Here is a 22386-nt window from a genome sequence, read left to right as displayed (position 1 = left end):
CCTACCGGTAACGAAAAGGAGGTGAGATGGGTAGTCGAGGTGTCGAGTACTAGTCGGGTGTGGAGGGTCGTCGTGTCAATGCCCCAGATTTGTCCTAAACAGCCAGAAATGCCCCCAAACAATCAGATCCGTCAATTCAATATAATCCAGATCCGTCCAATCTATGTATATTGTATTTTTGTCTGGTCTCGTGTCTCGTTTCGTGACGTTGTGTAAAGTAACTTCAGTCGTCGAGCAAAGTATATATCCTGGAGTCCTGCTTCTGTTCCTGTTTCTGTTTCTGTTTCTGTCTTTGTTTTTCCGTCTCTGCTCCTTCACCCCTCTTCAGGAAACGAGAAACAAAAAAACCAAAAAGGAAAAGAGTGGGATTTGAAGAGAGAATGTCCTACTTCTGTTGTACCTTGAATGTAACCAGGTAGGTAAAGTTTTGTAGGCCGAGTATTCGGCGAGAAGAAAGGGTAACGAAGAGGAGGAAGACGGAAGGGAGTGAAGCGACGGTACGGATAGTAGCCCGAGTCGCAAACGCATATCCGATTATTTTGTTGGAGAGAGCCTCGGCAATTGATGGATGCGTGGCAAGCAAGGCTGAGCGTGGGAGGAGCGGGATGTGGGCGAGTGAGGGGGGCAAGGCTGCGGATGGGAATGGGATGAGGCTACAAGGCTGAACCACGACTGTGCATGGGGTATCACTGGTATGCACCTCATCATCATCGCCTCGAGGTATCTACGTAGCTATGCATCAGGAAAAAGAAGCCATACAGTGATAGGCACGAGTCTAGAAGCCTTGCTTCCTAGGCAGAAGTCCATGCGAGCCATGAGATTAGCTGTCAATCTTCATGGTTGGAATCTGTTCTTCATCTGTGACATCTCAAACCAACCACCACGGTCGCGTCCTGTCTATCTATCCCCCACTGTTGCAGCCGATCCTGACTCCCGAACCATGCGATCAATCACTTCCTCCACCTCCACTTGCTGATTTCCACCTCCGGCAACCTCAGCGCCAAACTGCTCGTCACAACACTGACACTGCTCGCCGCCATTGCTATACTCGCCCAGACCGGGCTAAATCTCCACCCAGCGTGGTGGTCGTTCGCTCCGATAGCAAAAAACACCCCTGCCGCGACGGGAACCAAGCACAGATTGTACACCGCTGCCCAGCCAAAGTTCAACTTGACCCGTAAAAACACCCGCTTAGCAAGTTTGACAAGCGCGAGGATAGTGTTGAGGTCGGAATTGAGCAGGATGAACGATGCGGTGGTTATTGCCACGTCCGAGCCGGAAGAGAGCGCAATTGAGACATCCGCCGCGGACAGAGCAGGAGTATCATTCGTGCCGTCTCCCACGAACGCAATGATCTTGCGCCTGCCCTTGGGCCCTGAGGGCTCGCCCGAGGATATCCCTTGCAGTTCGCGGATGTAGCTGGCTTTATCCTGTGGAAGAACACCTGCACGCACATTGCTAGCTGGAATTCCAAGCTGGGAAGCGATAGCCAGGGCTGTAGTCCGATTGTCTCCCGTGCACATGTGAATGTCGAGTCCTGCGCTGCGTATTGACTGAAGGACTTGAGGGGCCTCAGAACGGATCGGGTCTGCAATGGCAAAGACAGCCAAAGCTCGGTAAGACGACGGTGACTTGGCTTTCTCAGCGTCTTCAGGTACCTCCCGGAAGGCAAAGATGGCGGTGGAATGACCCAGGGATTGGTGCTTCCCGAGTATTGGAGTGAGATAGTAGTCCTCCCCTTTGATTGTCACACTCGCCTCATCCTTCTTCGTCGGCAAACCAGACTCCGCACTTTCGGGAGCACAAATGCTCTGTAAAAGTCTCTCGTTTCCAAGAGCAATCTCGTATCGCGACGTAGAGGAATTGCCTCTCACCAGAAATCTACCCGTCATTCCCTGCCCGGGCACCTCTTTGATCTCCTCCTGCTCAATGGAAACACTTGTCGAGTTCTCCGCACAATAGCTTGCAATGGCCTTTGCGATTGGATGCGTACTTGACTCTTCCAACATGCGAGACGATGCCAGGATGACGCTATCATCAAGTGCCGCATCACGGCCGTGGCTGCTGATCACTTCAAAGTCGGTGACTCGCATTTGACCCTCAGTCAATGTGCCTGTCTTGTCAAAGACAATAGCGTTCAATTTCGACGCCTCCTGGAATGCTTCGCCACCTCCTTGGACAAGGACGCCATGTTTCGCGGCCAACCCGCCACCAACAAAGAGTGCAGTAGGCGCAGCAAGACCAATGCCGCATGGGCAGGCGACCACGAAGACGGCGATGGCAAATTCAAGAGACCAGAAAGGCCACCCTCCTCGGCTCACGTCAAGCCATGCCTGAGGGAGAGCTCCGGACAAGCCCAGACCCATCCAGATTACCCAAGTTATGATGGCAATGAGTGTGATCACTGGGACGAAATATCCTGTGAGAATGTCTGCAATACGTTCAATGGGGGCTCTTTTCGCCTGGCCTTCACGAACGACGTTGACAATGCGGTCCAGCATGGATGTTCCCCCAACGCCAGTCACTCTGATCCGTACAGGGTCGGACACGTTCACAGATCCTGTAAAAACTTCGTCGCCATAAGTCTTGGTGACCGGCTTCGATTCTCCAGTGAGGGAGCTCTCATCAAACAGAAATGTGCCTTGATTATCAATGATGCCATCGGTTGGGGGAGACGTCCCGTGAGGGATCTGAACGAGATCTCCTGTTTCCAGCTGATCGACGGGAATGGTTTCGGTACTACTGGACGCTTTGCCGTTCGCGTCATCCATGACAAGGAGTGCAGTTGAAGGCCTGAGGTTGCTGAGCATTGCAACAGCATCACCGGTCTTGGTCTTGCTGTAGGCTTCCAAGAAGCGACCGATCAGGATGAAGAAGGTAAGGAATGTCACGGTGTCGAAATAGGTATCCGATGAATGATGATGCCTCGTATCCGGCGATTTGGTCGTAGCATCCATAATCAGGACAGCCAACGACGAGAAATAGGCCACCGAAGCACCAGCACTAATCAACAGATTCATGCTGCCAAAGCGGTAAAACCGACGCAGAATGGGTATTTTGCTGTTTGGCCTCCACATTGCTTTGATCTCCTTGAACGCGCGGACATGGAAGAGATCTGTGCCGAAAAACATGACCGGTGTGGTCATGAAGAAAAGGGCCCACTCTATGCGCATGGCTTGTCCAGCTAGGATGGGCTGTTCCCACCATCGCCTCGTTGGATTGGATTCGGGAACCAAGCTCATGTACACCACCCCAATGATCAATGTGGGAATAGCGACTATGCCACTGAACAGCAGCCGCCAAAGAATGTATTTCATCTCTTTCCGCTGTAGTCGTCGTGATCGCTCTTCCAGCGTTGGCGGGTGATACACGCTCGCCTTTAGAGCCTCATGTGAAGCATCGATTGCGGCGATGAAGCTACGTATGTTGAGTTGAGGTGAGGACCGGTAGGTAACGGTAATGACGGGATCCTTTAAAGTGGGCAGTTGAGTAATGGTGTACATCGATCCGCTGGCAGTTGACAATGCAGATTGGATGGCAGTTCTAATATTCTCGGGACAATGCTCACAGTACATGCCGTCGATCCTGAGTTGCACTGTTCTTTCTTCTTTGGGGGCCTGGGTGGATTTGGCGGTACCCTCCAGTTTAACAACGGTCGCATCATAACCCAGATCGTCAATTTTCTCCAGTATTGCTTCGAGATGCTGCTTTCCGCTGAAGGTGATATCGCCGCGATTCCCGACAAGGTCAATATTGACATCTTGGATGAAGGGTAGCTCCTTGAGTCCTCTGGTGATCGTTCCTACACAACTTCCGCAGGTCATTCCCTCAATACTGAGCGTGACTTTATGATCCTCATCACTACCTTCTGACGGCGGCTTTTCTTGCACTGACGGACGTATGTCGTCAATTACAGCTTCATAGCCCAAGTCTTCGATCGTTTCAATGAGTTTTTCCGAGTTGCCTTTGGGACCATGGTACATCACCCTTGCGTTGTCCGTCATCAGATTGACATTTGCCGAATCCACAAAATCCAAACTCTCAAGCCCTTTGGTGATTGTACTTGTGCAAGACGCGCAAGTCATACCGCCAATCGACACGGTCGCAACATAGTCGGAAGGTACAGTTTCTTCTCCTGCGCTGTCGACATGTTTGTTCGACAGCTTGTCTTCAGCCAGTGTGTCACCTGAAACTGCGGCCTCCTCGTCGGTTGGGGTCTTCCTTGGAAGGGCTTGTCGGCGCAGCCGTGTAACAGAAGCCCATGTCAATCTTGGTCTTGATGTTTGTCCTTTCTCACGTTGACATGCCTTGCAATTCTCAATGTGCTTGCGTTGAGCACGAGACATGAGCCAGCGGTACCGCGAGAGCCGGCCGTTGATGGGACTTGGTGACACATCGGAGTCGTGAGACTGAACACCGTCGGGTCGGATGGTTGTGACATGCTGGACTTCGAAAGCTGCCTTGATTAGCTCACTGACAATGACTTCTCGGGTCGAGTCCTGTGCATGTTTGACACGAATGACTTGGTCAATGAGCGAGGTTTGGATGGACTGGATTCCGGGGATTCCATGGAGAGTATCTTGAACATATGACACGCACGATGGGCAGTGGATGTTTGACACTAAGAACGTAGATGTGTAGGCCATGGCTGAGGAAAGGAGGAAAGAGATGGGCAACACTCAAGGCGTCTCGTTGGGTTGGAAAGCGGTAGGCAAGACAAGGACTTGGAGTAGAATGAGATGAGATGTAACAGAGCAAAGTGACACAAAAGGAAACATGTTGAAGCTTCTCAGTCTTTATTGTCCCACATTGTATTGAGGAGTTTGTGCGTAGAGCAATACGCGAATTTCACTCGAAACTATCAGGTAGATCCAATATCGCATTGAGTCGATGATAGGTTGAGGAAGTCGTGGATCATGCGAGGAGATGATGGCAGGATGCGCGGATTGTGCGTGAAATGACGACCAAGTAGGGAAGTTTGCCGCAGGCATTGCGCAGTCTGGACACCCATAGAACGAGGGTGGGATGGTCACGTGGAAGCTGACATAGTATTCATGATCACGTGCACTTTGCTCCCAACATCACGTGTGGACATCAATCCTGCGACCTCATCAGCGCTCATCCTCAAACCCGTCCTTTTCTTCTCGAACTTGACATTCCCTCACCAGCAAACCAGGCTTGAAGCTACATTGCTAAAATTCTGTCGTTGAGATTGACAAATTGCCCGTCATGGGGCTGATGCAGTCTTGACGCAGGACGAGGCTGCTGTGTTTCCATCCTGCTCCCTTGCTTCTTCCAATCAAAGCCCACAACCCACCATCGAACTGAACCCTTAACGAAGGACGGCCTCAGCTGGCATGGCTTCCCCACCAAGAAGTTCCTTGGCTCCTTCCGATGCCTCGAACGATCCCCGGAGTCATGTCTTCCTTATGGATGACAGAGAACACCACAGCAAGTCGTCTACGCAATCCAACGATTTCAATATACCTCCTGCTGTTCCCACCCTCAGTTTTAGTGTCACATACGACACTCTGAATCACGGCGTCGAGTTGTTGGACCCCCACCGAGCTTCCAATCAGTATCCGCCCCAACTGAACTTCAATCCAACATCTCACCCAGGCTCGGGCCCTCGCCGGGGATCATTCTCAGATATCTTACCTCACGGTCACACTCCGCCTCCGCCTATCAATGCAGGCATGCCCACTGTGCAAGCTGGCAGGCCGGACCTTCCCACAGGCGTCAACGCCGGAGTAGACGATGTGCAGACCGATAGCGACCCTGAATTTCGATATTCCGTACCATCCTTGAGTATGAATCAGACTCAGACTCCCTCTTCTGTTACTAACGCCGACGACGCCGACAAGGACACAGTTGTTATTGTTGGCGGGGTTGCGACATCCGGTATTGCTAGGGAAGGGAGTACACCGACAGCAGGGGTTAGTCAAAGCGCTGTGCCTGGCAGAAACAAGCAATATGTCCTCCCCAACGGTGCAGTGGTCTCTGGTAAGGGTCTAGGTCGAGGCAGACCGGGCATCAAACGGGGGCCTCGAAGCACCAAGGCTGCAGGTGGTGACCAAAACTTACCCCAAGTGGTACCGGCAAACGCTACGGACCAGCCTTCTTACCACTTTGTACCTCCTAGCAAGAAAAGAAAGAGTGGTGCTTCCGACACTTCAGAGTCTAATAATCAGCGTGCGTCGACTTCGGCATCGACGGCCACCCCATCCAGAGAGAGCTCAGAAGAATACACTCCGTCTGGACAGACTCGATCCGGAAGGCAAATACAAAAGCTCATCACCCTTCGCGACGGTACTCCTGTGCAGGCGAGTCCATCAAGGAAACTATCTCGCAACAATTCTACCGCCAATACAATGTCCAATTCCCCCGCCTCCATAAAAACCCACCCAAAGATCAAACGCAGGGTGTATCGCGGACGTGAGCAGTTTGCGCTTTGTGAGCATTGTATGCGTGGACATGGTCCTCCCGGAAACGTGATTGTCTTCTGTGATGCATGCAACAAGTGCTGGCATCAACGTTGCCATGAACCACAGATCTCTCCGCACACGGTAGCTGACTCCAAAGCCGAATGGTTCTGCTCTGAATGTGACCGAATTCTACACGGCAAAAAGAAGGACAAGAAGGCAAATGGGAAGACGAGTGTCCAAGCCACAATCGTGGCACCTCCTATCGTCCAGCAGAAACCCACATTTACAGGGCCACGAGTAGGAGGTCGTTTCCTCCGACCCGAGCAAAAGGAAGCCTACCTCAAGACCCTTTCCAGGGATGATCTCTTGTTGTTAGTTCTGCATGCATCAGACCTGGCACCGGACTTGCCTTTGTTCCAAACACTAGCACCACCGCCTCCTCCTCCTCCTCCTCCTCCTCCACAATTGGCGATGCCACAGGCGCAGTTCACTTCTACCTACGTGACACCGGTCTCGAAGGTGCCTTCGTTTGGGGCCAACGAAGTGGGTGAGGACAACGAGGTAGATGAAGGCTACGATGGATACTTTGATGAGCATGCCGCCTTGTATCCCAAGCCTGGAAATGGAGTGCAATTGCCGCCAGAGAGCGAGGATTTACATATTTTGCTGGAGGGTAAAGACTGCAGAACTTTTAGTCACTGGGTGCAAGGGATGCCCGGGAATCTGTTCAGCGGGTCGGGTAATGTCTCTTCGACAATATACTGAGGCTCGAGACAGGCTCTGTTGAGTAGAATCCAGGAATTGATCTAATACGTCTCAGGTGTCTTGAAGTCCTATTGTCCCAATAATCTCACAATGAATATTTCGGATATTTTTTCCGTAATTCGCTATACTTGCCCGCTGTGTCGAAGTTTGTCTCACGTCCATCGTCTGGCTTCAGTTTCGCCCTGATATCCATCTTGCTTCCCTCAGGCATGATTGACTTGGTGAAACTTCATCTTGTATTTTGTGTCCTGAATGCGTACTCCGTTGGATCATGAAACCTTATGTGTGTGGCCGTACCTGGCCTGTTCATGTCCAGGAATGCCTTGACCAGTGCCTGTATGTGATGGTTTCAACCCAAATGTGAAAACGGGGTCAAGTTTCATCGCGACACAGGACATATGGGCCTAAGTCTGCATATCATGTTAAGCTGATAGTTTTTGAGCTTGGAAGAGGTATCGTGTTCTTACTTTGCTGTTTGCCTGTCGTTGCCTGGCACCCGCCTGGCACATTACGTCCACGATGATCTGTTTGAGAAGGTAAAGGACCACAGTTCCAAGGTGTCAAAGTCGCAGCTATGGCAGTCTGCATCACTTCTGTGGAAAGTAACGAGCAAAAAGGCTATGCATAGGTTGGTGCATTGAGAAAGAGTTCACTGTCTGAAGATGGACATCCAATTGTCGCCGAAAGAGACAGACTGCGCTGACCTCGCTGCCATGAGACAATGTGAGACACTCTGCCTCACCTTCTCTATTCATTCTATTCAACAATGACTATTCAATGACTGGGCCCCGCTCCCAGCCACCTCGATGAGTCCCAGTGACTCACTGAATCTTCTGGAATGGCAAAACTGAGAGGACTTGCTCTGTCTTGGCAGACAACTTGAACTTGAAGATCTCTCAACTGACCTCGCACAAAGATTCCTTCTTCTCAGAGGGAAAGAGAGATGCAGTGATCTTTCCATCTTTATCGTTCACCATTTCGCGCCACTGAACTCATCTTCTACCCAATTCCATCATGATTGCGACCATGAGGCCTTGCGTTTCCGCCTGCACGGCGGGACAGGGCCTCAACTGCGACTCTGTGAACGTCCTTTCTCCGGATCCGCGCCCTCGCCTTTCCTTCACCGACGATGGTCCCGGAAATCTCTCAGTCTGTGGTCCCCGCCACGATAACGACCATCAAGACTACAAAAAGATCAAGATCCTTCCGACTGCCGACGAAATCCTTGCTGTTGATCGACCAACCTACATGCCAAAAAAAGACCTCCACGAGCCGCACTTCCTAGACAATGGGCCTGCGAGGCTGCTGGATACGCTTTTCAGACAACTACGATATGACAGCATTGAGAGCATTCGTGACATATGCTATTCAGCCTCACAAGTCGCCTTCCTCGGCAGCGGCACAGCTCCTGAGGGCCATGTCCGTCACGAAACCGAAGCTGGCAACCGATACTTCCTTTACAACAATGTCAAGATTGAAGAGCTGCTTTCACATGAGCAAATGACAATGCTGGTCCGTGTCAGTTACGACTGTCCGTCTTTCATGAGGGCTCAGAAGTTATATGACTCTGGCCGGTTTCAAAAGGGCATGCTTGTGGCGTTACTCCAACTGGACCATGCTACCATGAAGTTGTCCGTCTACTTCATGGAGGTCCATCTAGCTCAAAGCACCTTCTCCATGGACTGCTTTGACGGACATGGCACTCGAGCAGCAGTTCAGCTCTCTTTCCTGCCTACCACCAGTCACGATGATGTCCTGCAACTCTGCCGCCACGCACTGGGCCTTTGCACAGGAAGTGAACTCTACCTTGTAGAATTCCCCAAGCTTCTCTTCGCTGGGTTCTACAACTGTCTCAAGCGGTTGCAACAGATGAGGGAAACAGATTTCTCTTTCCAGAGCTATGTCGCACCTGAGACGGATGTCAATGAGGCCTTATTAGCCAGAAAGCTGAACTCCGTCACCGGATCGCCCCCTCGACTTGCCTGTCCCCCACCTTCTTACGCGCTCTCATCGGATTTCGCATACAATCTTGCCAAGATCGTCCCACCTACATGCCCGATTGCCTCAGCATCTGTCGGAGATCTGTCGCGTCCCTCCACTCTAGACATCCTCAAACGCGAAACAACTCTGGACGAAGGTCAAGCGGTGGCCTTCAGAGACAGCCTCATGCGGGAGTATGCATGCACACAAGGACCACCTGGTTGCGGCAAGACTTTTCTAGGTGTCCAGCTAGCCAAGACACTTCTCGATTCCCGACCCTCACAGAAGCCCATCCTCTTGGTGTGTCTGACGAATCACGCTCTTGACAGCTTCCTCGCCGATTTGCGCGATGCCGGTGTCTCCAATCTGCTCCGAGTCGGCTCCGCCAGCAAGGAAGACTGGACAGATGCCATCAATCTCCGCAACTTGCGAAGAAAGACTCGGTTGAAGAAACAGGATGCCCAGATGCTGCATGCACATGATCTGAAGAAGAAGCTGCTGTTCGCAGAACTGGATTCATTGTGCAAAGGTATGGTCACGTTCCATTTGTCCTCTTCGAACAGAACTAATTGGGAATAGCACTCTCCTCCCAGACGCATACTAGCACCCCTCCATGGCACTATGTCGAAGACATCCTGCGCAACAAGTACCCCGATGTCCATTCTCAATTTATGACAAATTCTCGTGTCTCGCTTGCGCAGTCATTCACTTTCGAATACTGGTCAGGAGGCGGAGACTTGGAGACTATTCGGGATTTACACCTTGAACTGGCTTCTAGGCTAGCCCAAACCTCAAAAGACGGTGCAAAGCCAACTCAGGCAAATGTCGATGAAATCCTTCTCGACATATCTTATCATGCCGAGCTCCAAAGTGCAAACGCCGGGGAATCGAGCATCTGGAACCTGCCTCTGAGTGAACGTCAGCTTATGCTGCGGCGTTGGGAAGCGGAGGTGGATAAAGAAGAGTTTGCAAACAAAGTCGTCTCTCTTTACTCCGAGTCGCAGGAGTACATCAAGAAAATCAAGACAATCAGCGATGGGCGTGACGTGCAGGTCATGTCGTCTCAAAACATTATCGCCATGACCACGACCGCATGCGCAGCTCGCTGGGAGCTTCTGCGATCTCTAGATCTTGAAGTCCTCATTTGTGAGGAGGCTGCAGAGGTTATGGAAGCACATGCACTGTGCACCTTGCTGCCTTCCCTGAAACATGCAATTTTCATTGGCGATCCTCAGCAGCTCCGGCCTGAGACAAACGAACAGACTTTAAGTCTCGAGACGTCGGTCGGGCGTCAGTATCGATTGGATGAGTCGTTGCTGGAGCGGCTGATGTTTCCTCACGACTTGTCAGCATCTATCATACCATCAAGCCACTTGAGCATCCAACGCCGCATGCATCCTGATATTGCAAATATCACCCGCCTGACTTACCCTTATCTCAAGGATCATGAATCTACGGTCCAACGCTCGCCAACTCATGGCCTTGCACACAGAATCTTTTGGTGGGATCATCGAGTTCCTGAACTTGCATCGGACGATTTAAAATCTCATGCCAACCTCCACGAAGTTGAGATGGTCGCCTCCCTTGTCACGTATCTGCTTCGTGGTGGTGCGTACTCACAAGGAGAAATTGCAGTCCTAACTCCATATGCAGGCCAACTGTTGAAGCTCTACGAACGGCTGGGTGCAACATGTGACATATGGCTCTCTCAAAAAGACCGCGAAGCGCTGCTTGGTGAAGAGGTCCTTAGCCTTGGTGATGAAGGCAAGACTACCAAGGACGAAGTTGCGATCTCCGACATGCTCAGAATTGCAACAGTTGATAACTTTCAGGGCGAGGAGGCAAAGGTCATCATTCTCAGCACGGTCCGAAGTGGAGGTAAGGCTGGGTTCTTGAAGACATTGAATCGCATCAATGTGGCCTGCAGCAGGGCGCGTAACGGCTTTTACATCGTTGGCAATTCCCAAACTCTATCTCAAGTCCCCAGGTGGAGAGAAGTCATCAACTCTCTCGATGGGAAGATTGGAGGTTCGATCATGGCTCAGTGTCATGTGCATCCCAACCATCGCCATCTCGTTGGGCAACCAGAAGACTTCCAAGACGTCCCAGACTGTTCAGCGGCTTGCGGCACGACTCTGCCCTGCGGTCACACCTGCGAGGAGACATGTCACCCACCGCAGCTCCATTCTCGTCTGGTCTGCCAGAAGAAATGTACTAAGGTCTTCCCATCGTGCGGACACAGCTGTGAGAAGCTGTGCTATCAGAAGTGCGGAGAATGCCAGACTGTCATCGACGAGGTCACCCTCGATTGCGGACATCGAGGAAAGTCACTCTGCTCTGGAGACAATTCCAAATGTGAGGCTGTTATAGAGAAGAGACTTCTCAGCTGTGGCCATTCCCTGACTATCTTGTGTGGTGAGCATCCCGAAGAAAAGACTGTATGCCAACAAGCATGCGGCGCGACACTCCCTTGCGGCCATCTTTGCACTGGAAAATGTGGCGTCTGCAATACCAGAAAACTCGGGAAGCATGACGCCTGCATGCACATATGCAATCGCCTCAAATCATGTGGCCATCTTTGCAAGGAGACTTGTCATGTCGGAAAATCTTGCCCTAGCTCATGTGTCGAACCCTGCTCGGACAAGTGCGAGCATGGACCTTGTACAAATCGATGTCAAGACATCTGTGACCCATGCGTCAAGCAAACCGTCGCTGGATGTGAGCATGAAACACCGTCAGCCATCCTTTGTTGTCTACCGAGCCTCTCATTACCGTGCTGCCGACCATGCCCGCGGACTCTGGAATGTGGCCACGACTGCCCATCACTTCATGGCGAGACGTGCCCTCCACCAGACCTCTGCCCGGAATGCCTCACTGGAAGAAGAGGCCCCAAGGTCCTTTATTCTCCAGAATGTGGACATATGACGGAGATCGCCCAGCTGGATGCCCTCAACCTCTGTGGCATTTACGACGTCAATGTCGATGGGGTTATTACATCAATCAAACCGGGCGTGAAGTCACAAGATCTTAAGAGCCCAAATTGCCTATGTGGGATGTCCATGCAAAGCACTCGCCGTTACCGACTCCACTCGAAGCTGATTGACTTCAAGAACACTTTTGACCTTCTTCTCGCGAAAATGGGTCGCAAATTAGCTTCCTTTGCGGCCGCGATCGAAGTCAAGGGAAAGCAGTTGGACCAGACATTCAAGGCTCTAATCGAAGAAATCCGACCAAACCCGCTTGCGGCAAAAGCGAATGCTACCCTCGTTCTTCGTCGAAACCAAGAGCTACTCGATCTCCAGAAACAAATCATCAACTTCAGGAGCGAGGTCGTGGATCGGTTTGAGAGTGGCATCACGGCGTTACATCAGGTGCTTCCGAACATCATTCCCTCGTATAACCTGAGTTTCCATCTTCACCTTGACGTCTTGGAATACAGAGTTGTCGGTGTGCGCCTCGCTGATGCCCTGAAACTCTCAAATCACCTTCTCCCTCTGAAAGACCCGTCCTTTGGAGTGCAACGTCTAGGCCTCAAGATGATCCAGTTTGCCTACAAGGAATCCGTTTCGTGCGTCAACTATTGTCAAGGTGCACTGGAGAATACCTTGATCGGTACCAATCCGTCCATTGAAGCTGAGATTAGGGTGCAACAACTCCAGTTCATGCTCTTTGCAAAGTCAACAAGAGCTCAGCTTTCTGGACTTGGGCATCCTGTCAACGACAATACGGTGATTATGGACGGGGCAACAGTCAAGGCTGGCTTGGAAGCGGTAAGCGCAATCAGCCGCCGATCCCCAGGGACGTGTGCCGGTTTGATGGCGACCGCGCAGGATATTGCCACAGCCTTCGAGTATCAAGATGGTTCGGAGCCGTCGTCAATCCCAAAGATCAAGAACGACTACACAAAGCAGGTCGAAAACCTATGGGGCCGTCATGAGCTTGGATTCCTGAGCATGTGCAGCCGGTCGCACCCTTATTCGGCAAAGACTTTCTCTGATGGCTGCCCCAATTGTGAGAAGCAGGCTCAACTGTCAGCTGATGAGGTCTTCCGCGAATCTGGGAAGCACCTTTTTGAGCAGAAGTTCTTGCGGTTCATGCATTCCGGGTCTCTGGAGCCTCACAAGCCCGAATGCCCTGACCCAGAAAGCTCGAAATCAGCTGTGCAGTCGGTTGAGCAGCCTGGCTTGGAAGCAGACGCCACCAATGCAGTCGTGATGGAATTGACGCTCGAAGAACGATTGGAAAGCTCAAAATCAACTGAGCAGCTGGCTGTGCAGCGTGTCTTGGAAGCAAACGCCGCCAGCGAAGCTGTGATGGAGCTGACCGCCGAAGAACGATTTTTGGCAGCAATGAGGAAAGGACCTCCGAAGATACTTGCTGGAGTGCCTTGCAACGCAATGAAACCGCAGAACGAGGAGGTTGGAAAAGAATTGGCTGGAGGCGTGGACAATGAAGCAAGGACGAAGACGACGCTGGCGGTGAGAATGGATAAACAGGAGTTAATTCGAGTTGAACCAGAAAAAGAACTGACAATGGAGGAGAAATTTCTTGTGGCTATGAGAAAGATTGGCAAAAACTGAAAAGAGAAAGAGAGGGGCGAAAGTCAAGAAAGTGAAGAAATGGATGGTAGAAATGGATGGTATCGTTAGCATGGACACTCGATGTTTGCAAACCACATTGGCAAAAATTGAAAAGAGGAAGAGAGCGACGCAATCAGGAAAGCGAAGAAATGAATGATATGTTAGCACGAGCACTCCATCTTAGCAAACGCACAATCGACGGGATAGAAATAGATAAGATCATAGAGGAAACCATGGTCTAATACGTTTTCTCCGGCTTTGTGCTTCTAGAGGTTCAGCCTTCCAATCCCTCTCTTAGACTCGGACTCGTACACAACGAGCAGGCAGATACCAGAGCCGTTATACATTCATGACTGGAATCAGGATTGAATTTGCCGATGTCTGGGAGACCAGATGATGGACTGAATTGTACCCCCCAAGAGTCGGCGAAAAGAGACTCCTGGCTGGAGCGTTATATGGATGGTATAATGAAGAAGGGGCCGACTCATCGGGCGCCGCAGTTCCCCAGTGCCACCACCCGACCACGGAGAATAATGCGTCCACTGCCTCGTTCCTGTAGCTACCTACAGTAAGTACGGAACCCGGTTCCGCTTCCCAGGTTTGGCGATTCGTCAGGGCCTTCGTTTCGCGCTTTACTTTATAGTTTGGATTTGGGCGTCGTGGGCGTCTCGGACGTCGCTTGGACCACGGCGGGCTTTGGGTCGACGGCCAGCTCCGTCCACCACGGGTAGGTGGTCGGTGCGGCAGTGGAAAGTTGGTCTGTGAAGGTGGGCTTGTCGGAGGCGAAGAAGGCGCGTTTGGCTTCGGCGTGGTCCCTGTATCACCGATAAGTAAGTGAAGAAGGAGATGGGGGATTTTAGATAGAGAGAGGAGGGGTGATGCTGCTTGGGGAGGGCGGACTGAGCACCAGCAGCAGGGGAATGGATCCTCGCTTTCTTTTCGCGTCGCTTTGCTCCTCCGCTGAGAAGTCATACTCACCTGCTCGCGAACTGATGCGCCAACAACGGACTATCCACCAAATGCGCCGCCTCGGCCGAACCCGCATTCCTCCAAATCAACTGACGGTTCAAGTGGATGGCCGTGGTGCTGACCCTCTCCACGATTTCTTCGGCGAGTTTGACGGCGCGCGGCAACACGTCCTTCGGTTCCGGCACAAGCTCGGAAAATATCCCGTCCAGGGTTTTCGAGTCGGCTGGGTATGTTAAGCCTGTGGTTAGTAGGTAGGTTGCGCGACCGTAGCCGACCATCCGGGGCAGGAAGAAGGACGAGGCGGATTCCATGGTGAGCCCGATTCGGGAGAAGGGGAAGCCGAAGCGAGACTTTGGAGAGGCGATTCTGTCGGACCCAAGACCACCCCCTTGTTAGCTTCGCGTTGTATATAGGGAGGGATCAGATGAGTAATGGAGATAGGGAAAGAGTCGAAGGAGGATGAACAGGGTGGACCTTGGGGGGAGGGGATCAAGGACCATTCATTCATTCATTTTACATACCTGATACCCGCTGCAAGCGTGGACGTCATGCCAATACCCACTGACAGCCCATTATACGCCACAATCACCGTCTTGCTACAATTGTACATGGCCAACGCGAGCCTCCCGCCCGTGTCCCGGATATCCGTCAGAGGAATATCCCTGGGCGGCGCGGCGTCGAGGTTCAGATCGATCCCCGCGCTGAACGCCCTCCCCGTCCCCGTCAGGATCACCACCTTGACACGGCTGTCGTGATCGACGACGCGGAAAAACGACTCCAACCCCGTGATCATTTCGCCGGTAAAGGAGTTGAGTTTTTCGGGCCGGTTCAGGCGCACGATCAGGATGGGCGTTACCCCGGAGGCGGATTCCGGGTGGTTGGTCACTCGTACATGAGCGTCTGCTGGCGTCGTGTATGTTGATGGGATGTGGATCGTGGAAGGGGGTGGTGCTTGCATCTTGCCACGGGTTGACAGGGCGAGATAAGGAGGTGCCGCTTTTTCAAAGCTTCAGAGGAGGGAAGTGTGTGAAACAAAACCTAGGTAGGTAGCCTTGACCCTAACCTTGGGGGAGAGTTCGGATCTTCATTTGCTTGTATTAAATGCTTTTGATATCAATACATGTGCAAGTTTCTCCGGGCGTAGACCGAGAAGGCCGCGGCCAGGGTTTAGTAATCACGAGATCCATGCTTTGTTGTAGTTATATCCTGAATAGTAAACCCTCCCGTTTTTGGTGCGCACCTCGCAGCTGAAGCAAACGAAAACCTTCCCAACTTCGCGATCCGGGGTATGAAGTCGCGGAATCCGAAAGCATCATACCTGTGATCTTCTGGTTGACGAGGAGGTTAAAGTCTGAGCAAGTAATAAAGGGTAAACGCGTCAATTGCTGTTGCATCGAGAAAACACTGGAAAAGAGTGTGTGGGATTCTGTAGTGAGTATGAGCTGATGTATTATCCATCTCCGCCAGGGAGGTCATGTCCGTGCTGGTTTGTGCAGCTTCGCGCAAGGCTGGTCCTATGCGACGATAAAGAGATGCACGCTGCCGATCTCGGTGGGACTTGATGCCAGGAACGACAGGGGTTTGTCCGTCCTGGCAGCCTTGCGTGCCTCGGCAGCTAAAGAAGAGCAAAACCTCCACCTTTTCACCCGCCGTGCCCGCCTCTGCATGTGCATCAGAATTGTTCATGCGCAGATGTGCTCCCTCCTCTGAATGATGCTTTCGACATTCTGCAATCTAGAACCCTTCCCAGCATTAGACGAAGCGTCCATGCTGATGGACGGCGAATTGGGGCGAGCTGAGGGCTTAAGCATTACAAACCAGACACAGGGTATATGGGTGATCTCTCATGTCTCGTTAGATGGGCTCGGAAGCACGACCGAGACAGGCCTGCCGAGATGCCAACTGTTCCAGCTCGCACATTTTTACCACGCAGTTTCCGGCTCATTCCTCTCAAAGCTCCTGGGAAACCCGTCTTTGACTGTGGTCTATCGTGTCAAAGGTGGACAGGTCACTTGGGATCAAAAGCTGACTTGAAACCGCGGGTGAGTCCTAAGCGTGGCGCCGTATCTCATAAAGACAAACGGTAGCGGGACCATTGCCAGCGCAATGAATCCGAGCACGCTGTTTCCCCAGCCCAGCCCGAGACCGGAGTACAAGGGTCGTCCCGCGAGCGGGAGGAAAGCCCCCGTCAGTGAGCGGACCACCGTGTTTGCTGCCGTGACGCTGGCGGCGAAGCGCGGATAGCAGTCGACGAGATAGGTTTGGACGGCCATCTACAACGTTAACTTGTCAGCAGAGAATGCCCCCCAAAGTCAGAAGAAGGTTATCAATTCCTCACGAAAATGCCCATCAGTCCCAATCCCACCCAGCCCGTGCCAAGGATGGGCATAATCCAATGAAGCTGCTTTTCCGCCGACCATCCGTACCAAAACAGCCCGATGGGGATGCAGAACGCAGCCGGGATCAGGCCTTCCAGCCTGACTTCTGGTGAGATGTCGCCTTTGGCTTTCTTCGCCTGGATCCGCTTGTCGCTGGTGGCGCCGAACAAGGCCAACCCTATGAACATGCCGACGCCAATACCCAGATACGACAGACCGGCCAGACCGGTGGAGAAGCCATATGTACCCTCGTAGATCTCGGTAATGGTGGTGAAGATCAGGTAGAGATAGCCGTAAACGATGGAGATGTAGACCTAGAAGAAGCCATATGACTAACAGTTAGAAAGGCGCAGCAGGTCGCGTGAATGGGGACAGCATGACATGACATACGACAAAGATGAAGACAATGGGAGACATGAAGAACATCTTGGTCGGGCGGATCAGGGCCTTTGCGAGCGCCGTGCGAGGGGAATCCGCCGTCGACATCTTCGATCGGTATTGTGCATTGCCCGTCGACTTGCGCAGCTTGGCGGCTTTTCTCTCCAGGAGGACTGGCGCGTAGGACTCCTTCATGAAGAGGAAAGACAACACCGTGACAACCCCAGCCTGGCCTTCGCGTCAGCTGCCCAGTCACAGAAATCTACACAGTCATTACCTACCGCAATGCTAATGACCCAGAAGACCCATCGCCAGCCGACATTCTGCGACAGAAAGGCACCTGCAACGGGTCCTGATCAAGAGTCAGCATGTGCATATTGAAAGTCCCCTGGATTAGCCGTAGCCCCCAATAGGGGTTATCAACGGGTACGTACCTGCCACAGGACCGATCAACGGACCCATCGCAAAGATGGCCATCTTCGACCCTCTTTCCTCCCTGGTGTACAGATCCGCCACGCTTCCTCCCCCGAGAACCAGGGGCGCCGACCCAGCCGAACCGGCCAGAAACCGGAACCCAATGAGGCTGTCCAGCGACGGGGCCACGGCACAGGCGACGGTGAAGATGATGAACAGGACGTTGGTGATCTGATAGACGATCCAGCGGCCGTAGATCTCCGACATGGGCGCGCACACCAGCGGTCCGAACGCGTAGCCAATCAGGTACACCGAGACGACGAACGAGGCGAGAATGACGCTCGTGCTGTCGAAATCGCGCATCACTCTGGGGATTCCCGGCGCGAACATGGACGACGCGAGCGGGCTGGAAGTTTTTCTCACTATCAGCAAATAATGAATGGCTTTGATTCGGTAAGGGTGTGTTTTTGCGTTTGGACATACGTGACAAACGTCAGACATGAGAGCAGAGCAATATTGATCGCCTTGCGCCGGGACGGCCAGTTCATCGGATTCGCGGGGTCGTCGTCCCCGTCCCAGTCGACGACAAAGTCATTCTCGTTCGCCAGACCGGCCTCCTCGACCACCTCCTTGGTATTCTGAGCCATGGGTTGAATGCGTCTCAACGTTGTCTATGGAGGTTCTGATCTGATATGGCTTGGAAGAACCGTGAAGCCATCCGCAGCAGAGAGCATGCCTGCTTTAGAAAGACACCAACCGAGGAACAAACACCGGGTAAAAAGCACCGGAACTAGTGCAAACAAACCTTTGGGCAAATGGGCCATTGTTCAAGCGGCCCGAGGCTCGCTTAGAGATTCGGACACTCAAATTGTGCAAATTGTGCGCAGTTATGCACAGTCGGCAAGTCATGATGTATGATGATTGGTCGGATAGCAGAGAATGTGGGACGTGCGGGGGAGGCTGTCTCGTGTACCATTCCGGAAACGGACTGGGTTACGCCAGAATCGCATCTTGACTATGCGGATCATGGCTTAGTAGGACCAGACCTCCCCCTTCTCGGCAGCCTGATACCCGACTCGTCGCAATAGAAGGAGACTGAACCTGCACCGAAAGAAGGTCAGAAAAGACTTACTCTTCTTCGATCCTCTCTCCTCTGCGCTGGACCGCTGAAGACATGCATGGTTTATACCACAGCCTGTCATATCTGTCAGTGATGTGCTTGTTACTGGTCAGGGTCGCAAGCAGCTCCCATCCCGCTTGATCAGCCGCGTTATATCCAGATCGACGCAATCAATCAGGGAACTCAAAAAACCATCGTGACAACGGACTAACTGACCGACTGACCTGAAAGCTGGACAAGCAAGCGTGCGTTATGTTATATATCGGTCTTCTCGATCCCAGTTTCACCATTACGTCCCATGTGATGCAGAACTCTTTTGAGATTCTGCACGCCAACAGGGGCGCGCTGTAGCTGCCCCTGGAATGCCTCGCTCAAGAATGAGACGGACACGAAATCCGACTGTGCAATTGGAGCGGTGAGGGATTGGAAGGCCAACGGGCGAGGAGAGAGGCGGTATAGATGTGGATTCTTGACACCACGGTCCGCTGCAGTCGATGCCCCAAGCCTGGAGATCATCAGGACCCAACGCCTTCAGTGGCAGGGAACCTGCTGGCGTTCCTGTTGCCGTTCGGTGTGCCTTTCATGTCTCGACGTCTTCAGAGCAATGGTGCCTCGAATCGGACTTTGGCATGCCTTTTTCTTGTCATTGTCAACGACAACCTGGACTCATACGTGACCTTTTTGTCAATGGCGCCGTGGTCAAAATGCAAAAGGGGGTCAGGGTTTTCGACCTGACCTCAGCCGGGCTTCGCCTCGCCGGGAGTCGCGCTCCCACTTTTCTCCACCGCATCCCCGCCACAACGATACTTTGCCCCGCCGGGCCCAGTGCTTCCAGCAACTTCAATCAAAAGTGGTTTTTCCCCCTTGGGCAGTATTTAGGCGCTGCTCTGTAACCATGATAATCTTGCTCGGTCTTTGGATTTCTGGAATTAGATATACATGTTTGGGTAATCCCGGGTTCCTTCTTTTCTTCTCCTCCTCCTCCATCGGACTTCAGTATGGGACTCTCTCTGGTTGATCCCACCGAGCAGCAAAACCCTGTGCAATCTGCTGACGGAGCAGATCGTATCCGACGCCTGTCATCTTGCGTGGATGTTCCAGTGCTGATTGTCGGTGGAGGACCTGCAGGGCTCCTGCAAGCCCATCTCTTATCCCAACTCGGAGGCAAGTCTGCGGGTGTGATGTCGACAAAGAGTCACGATTGACAGTGGGAAGTGAAATGCCTCATTGTCGAAAGATATCCCGAGAGACTGGGCGCCCCAAAGGCACATGCATTGTCACCCAGGTCGCTAGAGATATGCAGACAATTCAACTTGGACGTCGGCAGGCTACGACAACTCGGCACGAGGAGGCGCGATGCGTTCTGGGTCAACTTTGTCACAAATCTAAGTGGTCAACAAGTCGGCCTGCTCCCTTACGAACGCATGGACGTCGGAGTGCTGAGCCATACGCCAGAGGCAAGTTCTTTGGTGTTCGTTGTAGTGTATGCTGGCTCCCCACTGACGAGCCAAGATGATTCATAACGTCCCGCAGCCCGTCTTCGAAGAGTTTGTCACGGAGGTGCTCGCCAAAGACTCGAATGTAGATCTCCGCAAAGGCGTTTCGTTTGTGTCGTTAGAACAGGTAAGTGGGACCGGAAAGCCGCCCAGATTTAGGGATGCTTATTTGAAGGATTCGGAAGGAGTTGTCACCACCGTGGAAGAGCGTGCGACAGGATATCAGTTCCAGATCCGGTCGAAGTACCTTGTTGCATGCGACGGCGCGCGGAGCAAAGTCCGCAGCTTCTTGGGGATCGAGAGTGATGGCGAGGACTCATGTAAGCCCCGTACAAGACATTCAGAACTTGACGAAACTGACAGTTCAGATGAAACAATGATGACTATCCATTTCAATGCTGACCTTCGTCCGATCGTGAAGGAGAGGGTCGGCATGCTTCACTGGATAATGGACCCTTTGGCGTCCGGGTTCATCATTGCGTACGACCTTTCCGGAAATGCCGTCTTGATCAGCAACTTTGATGTCAGTGAGTCCGATCGTCACGAGTATGTGATCTAACCGCAATCTCCAGGCGACCAAATATCCAGTCGAAAGCTGGAACCAAGAGCTTTGCCGTAAGGTCGTTGTCAGTGCCCTAGGAACAGAGGTACCATTTGATATCCATAGCTACCGGCCTTGGGTGCTGAGCCGAAAAGTAGCGAGATCATACCGGGCGGGGAATGTCTTCTTGTGAGTTGCATCATTTGACCAGGTGACAAGTCTAACCAAGCAGAGCTGGAGATGCTGCCCATTCGTTTCCCCCCACAGGCGGCCTCGGATTGAACTCTGGCTTGGGCGACGTGCACAACCTGGCATACAAGCTTGCATTTGTCCTTGCGGGACAAGCTGGAGACGCTCTTCTCGACACGTACGAATCAGAACGACAACATGTGGCTGTTGTCAATTCGATGCAGAGCGTAAAGAACGGAAAGAAGATTTTTTCACTTCTCAAGACGTTGGGCATCGGCGATGATCTGATCACAGCGAGAAGAAATTTGTACGCCAATATCAAAGATCCCCAGAAAATGAAGGTGATTGATCAAGGTGTCGAAGAGCAAAGAGAGCATTTTGACAACGTATGCATTTCCCAGTAAGCGATCTGGCTGGTACTGACGTACCCACCAGCTAGAGCTTCACATCGGATATGTGTACGGCAGCAAAGAAATCCCTCCACATGCCTCAAAGTATACCCCCAAGTTCGAAGTAGGTGCAAGGCTGCCTCACGCCTGGATTCGCCTCCCACACAGCAGGCTGAAGCCGGTCGACGTCTCATATGTCGACGAGTTCTCGCCGGCAGACCTGGAGTCCCACCGCTTTAGTACTTTGGATCTGTGTGATCTTGACAAATTTACCCTGTTAGGGGAGCTCGATGTTCCTGGCGTAAAGACCTGCCGGGTTGGTCGCGATTTTGAGGTCATTGGCGAGGCAGGGCAGAAGTGGTTGGCCGCGGCCAGGATGGATGTAGGAGGAGGGCTACTTGTGAGGCCGGACCAACATATTTTGATGTTGTTGGATGTTGGCACCACGACGGAAGAGGTCCAGAGGCGCTTGAACGCACATCTGGGTGTTTAGCATTGCGGCTGGATAGCTCGAGAATGACGGGGGCGGACCTTTGGTTGGCGGGGTTGGCAGGTCACCTGCGCTCATGGGTATCTAGGTATGCTTCGTGTAAGTCCTTAGCTCCCTAAGCCTACCTAGGTGACCAGCTACAATCTCGGCATTAAGCCGCCAAACTCAAACGTCGTGCCTTGGTTGTTAGAGCCCGTTCGTCCTCGAGCGAAGATCCGTGTACTTAGTAATTATGGCATTTCTCTAAAATCTCACTCGAGGTTAGTACTGAC

General features: G+C 52.4%; 7 protein-coding genes across 7 annotated transcripts; 4 read left to right on the top strand and 3 right to left on the bottom strand.

Moving 5' to 3' along the window:
* Nucleotides 1-950: 950 nt before the first annotated feature.
* On the bottom strand, nucleotides 951-4646 carry Z520_00076 (uncharacterized protein; the record flags this gene model as incomplete). The annotated part of the gene is made up of 1 exon (XM_016770597.1): nucleotides 951-4646. One exon carries the CDS (start codon nucleotides 4644-4646, stop codon nucleotides 951-953), a length of 3696 nt encoding a protein of 1231 aa, XP_016637507.1.
* Nucleotides 4647-5357: 711 nt separating this feature from the next.
* Z520_00075 (uncharacterized protein) lies at nucleotides 5358-7190 on the top strand (the record flags this gene model as incomplete). The annotated part of the gene is made up of 1 exon (XM_016770596.1): nucleotides 5358-7190. The coding sequence occupies one exon, from the start codon at nucleotides 5358-5360 to the stop codon at nucleotides 7188-7190; it is 1833 nt and encodes a 610-aa protein (XP_016637506.1).
* Nucleotides 7191-8204: 1014 nt separating this feature from the next.
* Nucleotides 8205-12095, top strand: Z520_00074 (uncharacterized protein; the record flags this gene model as incomplete). Its single annotated transcript, XM_016770595.1, has 4 exons — nucleotides 8205-9699; nucleotides 9750-11048; nucleotides 11101-11525; nucleotides 11601-12095. 4 exons carry the CDS (start codon nucleotides 8205-8207, stop codon nucleotides 12093-12095), a joined length of 3714 nt encoding a protein of 1237 aa, XP_016637505.1.
* Nucleotides 12096-12307: 212 nt separating this feature from the next.
* On the top strand, nucleotides 12308-13750 carry Z520_00073 (uncharacterized protein; the record flags this gene model as incomplete). The annotated part of the gene is made up of 1 exon (XM_016770594.1): nucleotides 12308-13750. The coding sequence occupies one exon, from the start codon at nucleotides 12308-12310 to the stop codon at nucleotides 13748-13750; it is 1443 nt and encodes a 480-aa protein (XP_016637504.1).
* Nucleotides 13751-14387: 637 nt separating this feature from the next.
* Z520_00072 (uncharacterized protein) lies at nucleotides 14388-15677 on the bottom strand (the record flags this gene model as incomplete). Its single annotated transcript, XM_016770593.1, has 3 exons — nucleotides 14388-14565; nucleotides 14729-15085; nucleotides 15241-15677. 3 exons carry the CDS (start codon nucleotides 15675-15677, stop codon nucleotides 14388-14390), a joined length of 972 nt encoding a protein of 323 aa, XP_016637503.1.
* A 1060-nt stretch (nucleotides 15678-16737) lies between these two features.
* On the bottom strand, nucleotides 16738-18536 carry Z520_00071 (uncharacterized protein; the record flags this gene model as incomplete). The annotated part of the gene is made up of 6 exons (XM_016770592.1): nucleotides 16738-16992; nucleotides 17058-17411; nucleotides 17488-17703; nucleotides 17757-17827; nucleotides 17910-18295; nucleotides 18373-18536. The coding sequence occupies 6 exons, from the start codon at nucleotides 18534-18536 to the stop codon at nucleotides 16738-16740; spliced, it is 1446 nt and encodes a 481-aa protein (XP_016637502.1).
* A 1985-nt stretch (nucleotides 18537-20521) lies between these two features.
* Nucleotides 20522-22117, top strand: Z520_00070 (uncharacterized protein; the record flags this gene model as incomplete). The annotated part of the gene is made up of 5 exons (XM_016770591.1): nucleotides 20522-20825; nucleotides 20874-21028; nucleotides 21078-21235; nucleotides 21279-21621; nucleotides 21671-22117. 5 exons carry the CDS (start codon nucleotides 20522-20524, stop codon nucleotides 22115-22117), a joined length of 1407 nt encoding a protein of 468 aa, XP_016637501.1.
* Nucleotides 22118-22386: the final 269 nt, after the last annotated feature.

The sequence above is a fragment of the Fonsecaea multimorphosa genome (assembly GCF_000836435.1).
Source record: "Fonsecaea multimorphosa CBS 102226 unplaced genomic scaffold supercont1.1, whole genome shotgun sequence".
Lineage (NCBI taxonomy): Eukaryota > Fungi > Ascomycota > Eurotiomycetes > Chaetothyriales > Herpotrichiellaceae > Fonsecaea > Fonsecaea multimorphosa.
Note: the sequence above shows the minus strand (reverse complement) of the source record. Positions and strands in the feature narration are given on the sequence as shown.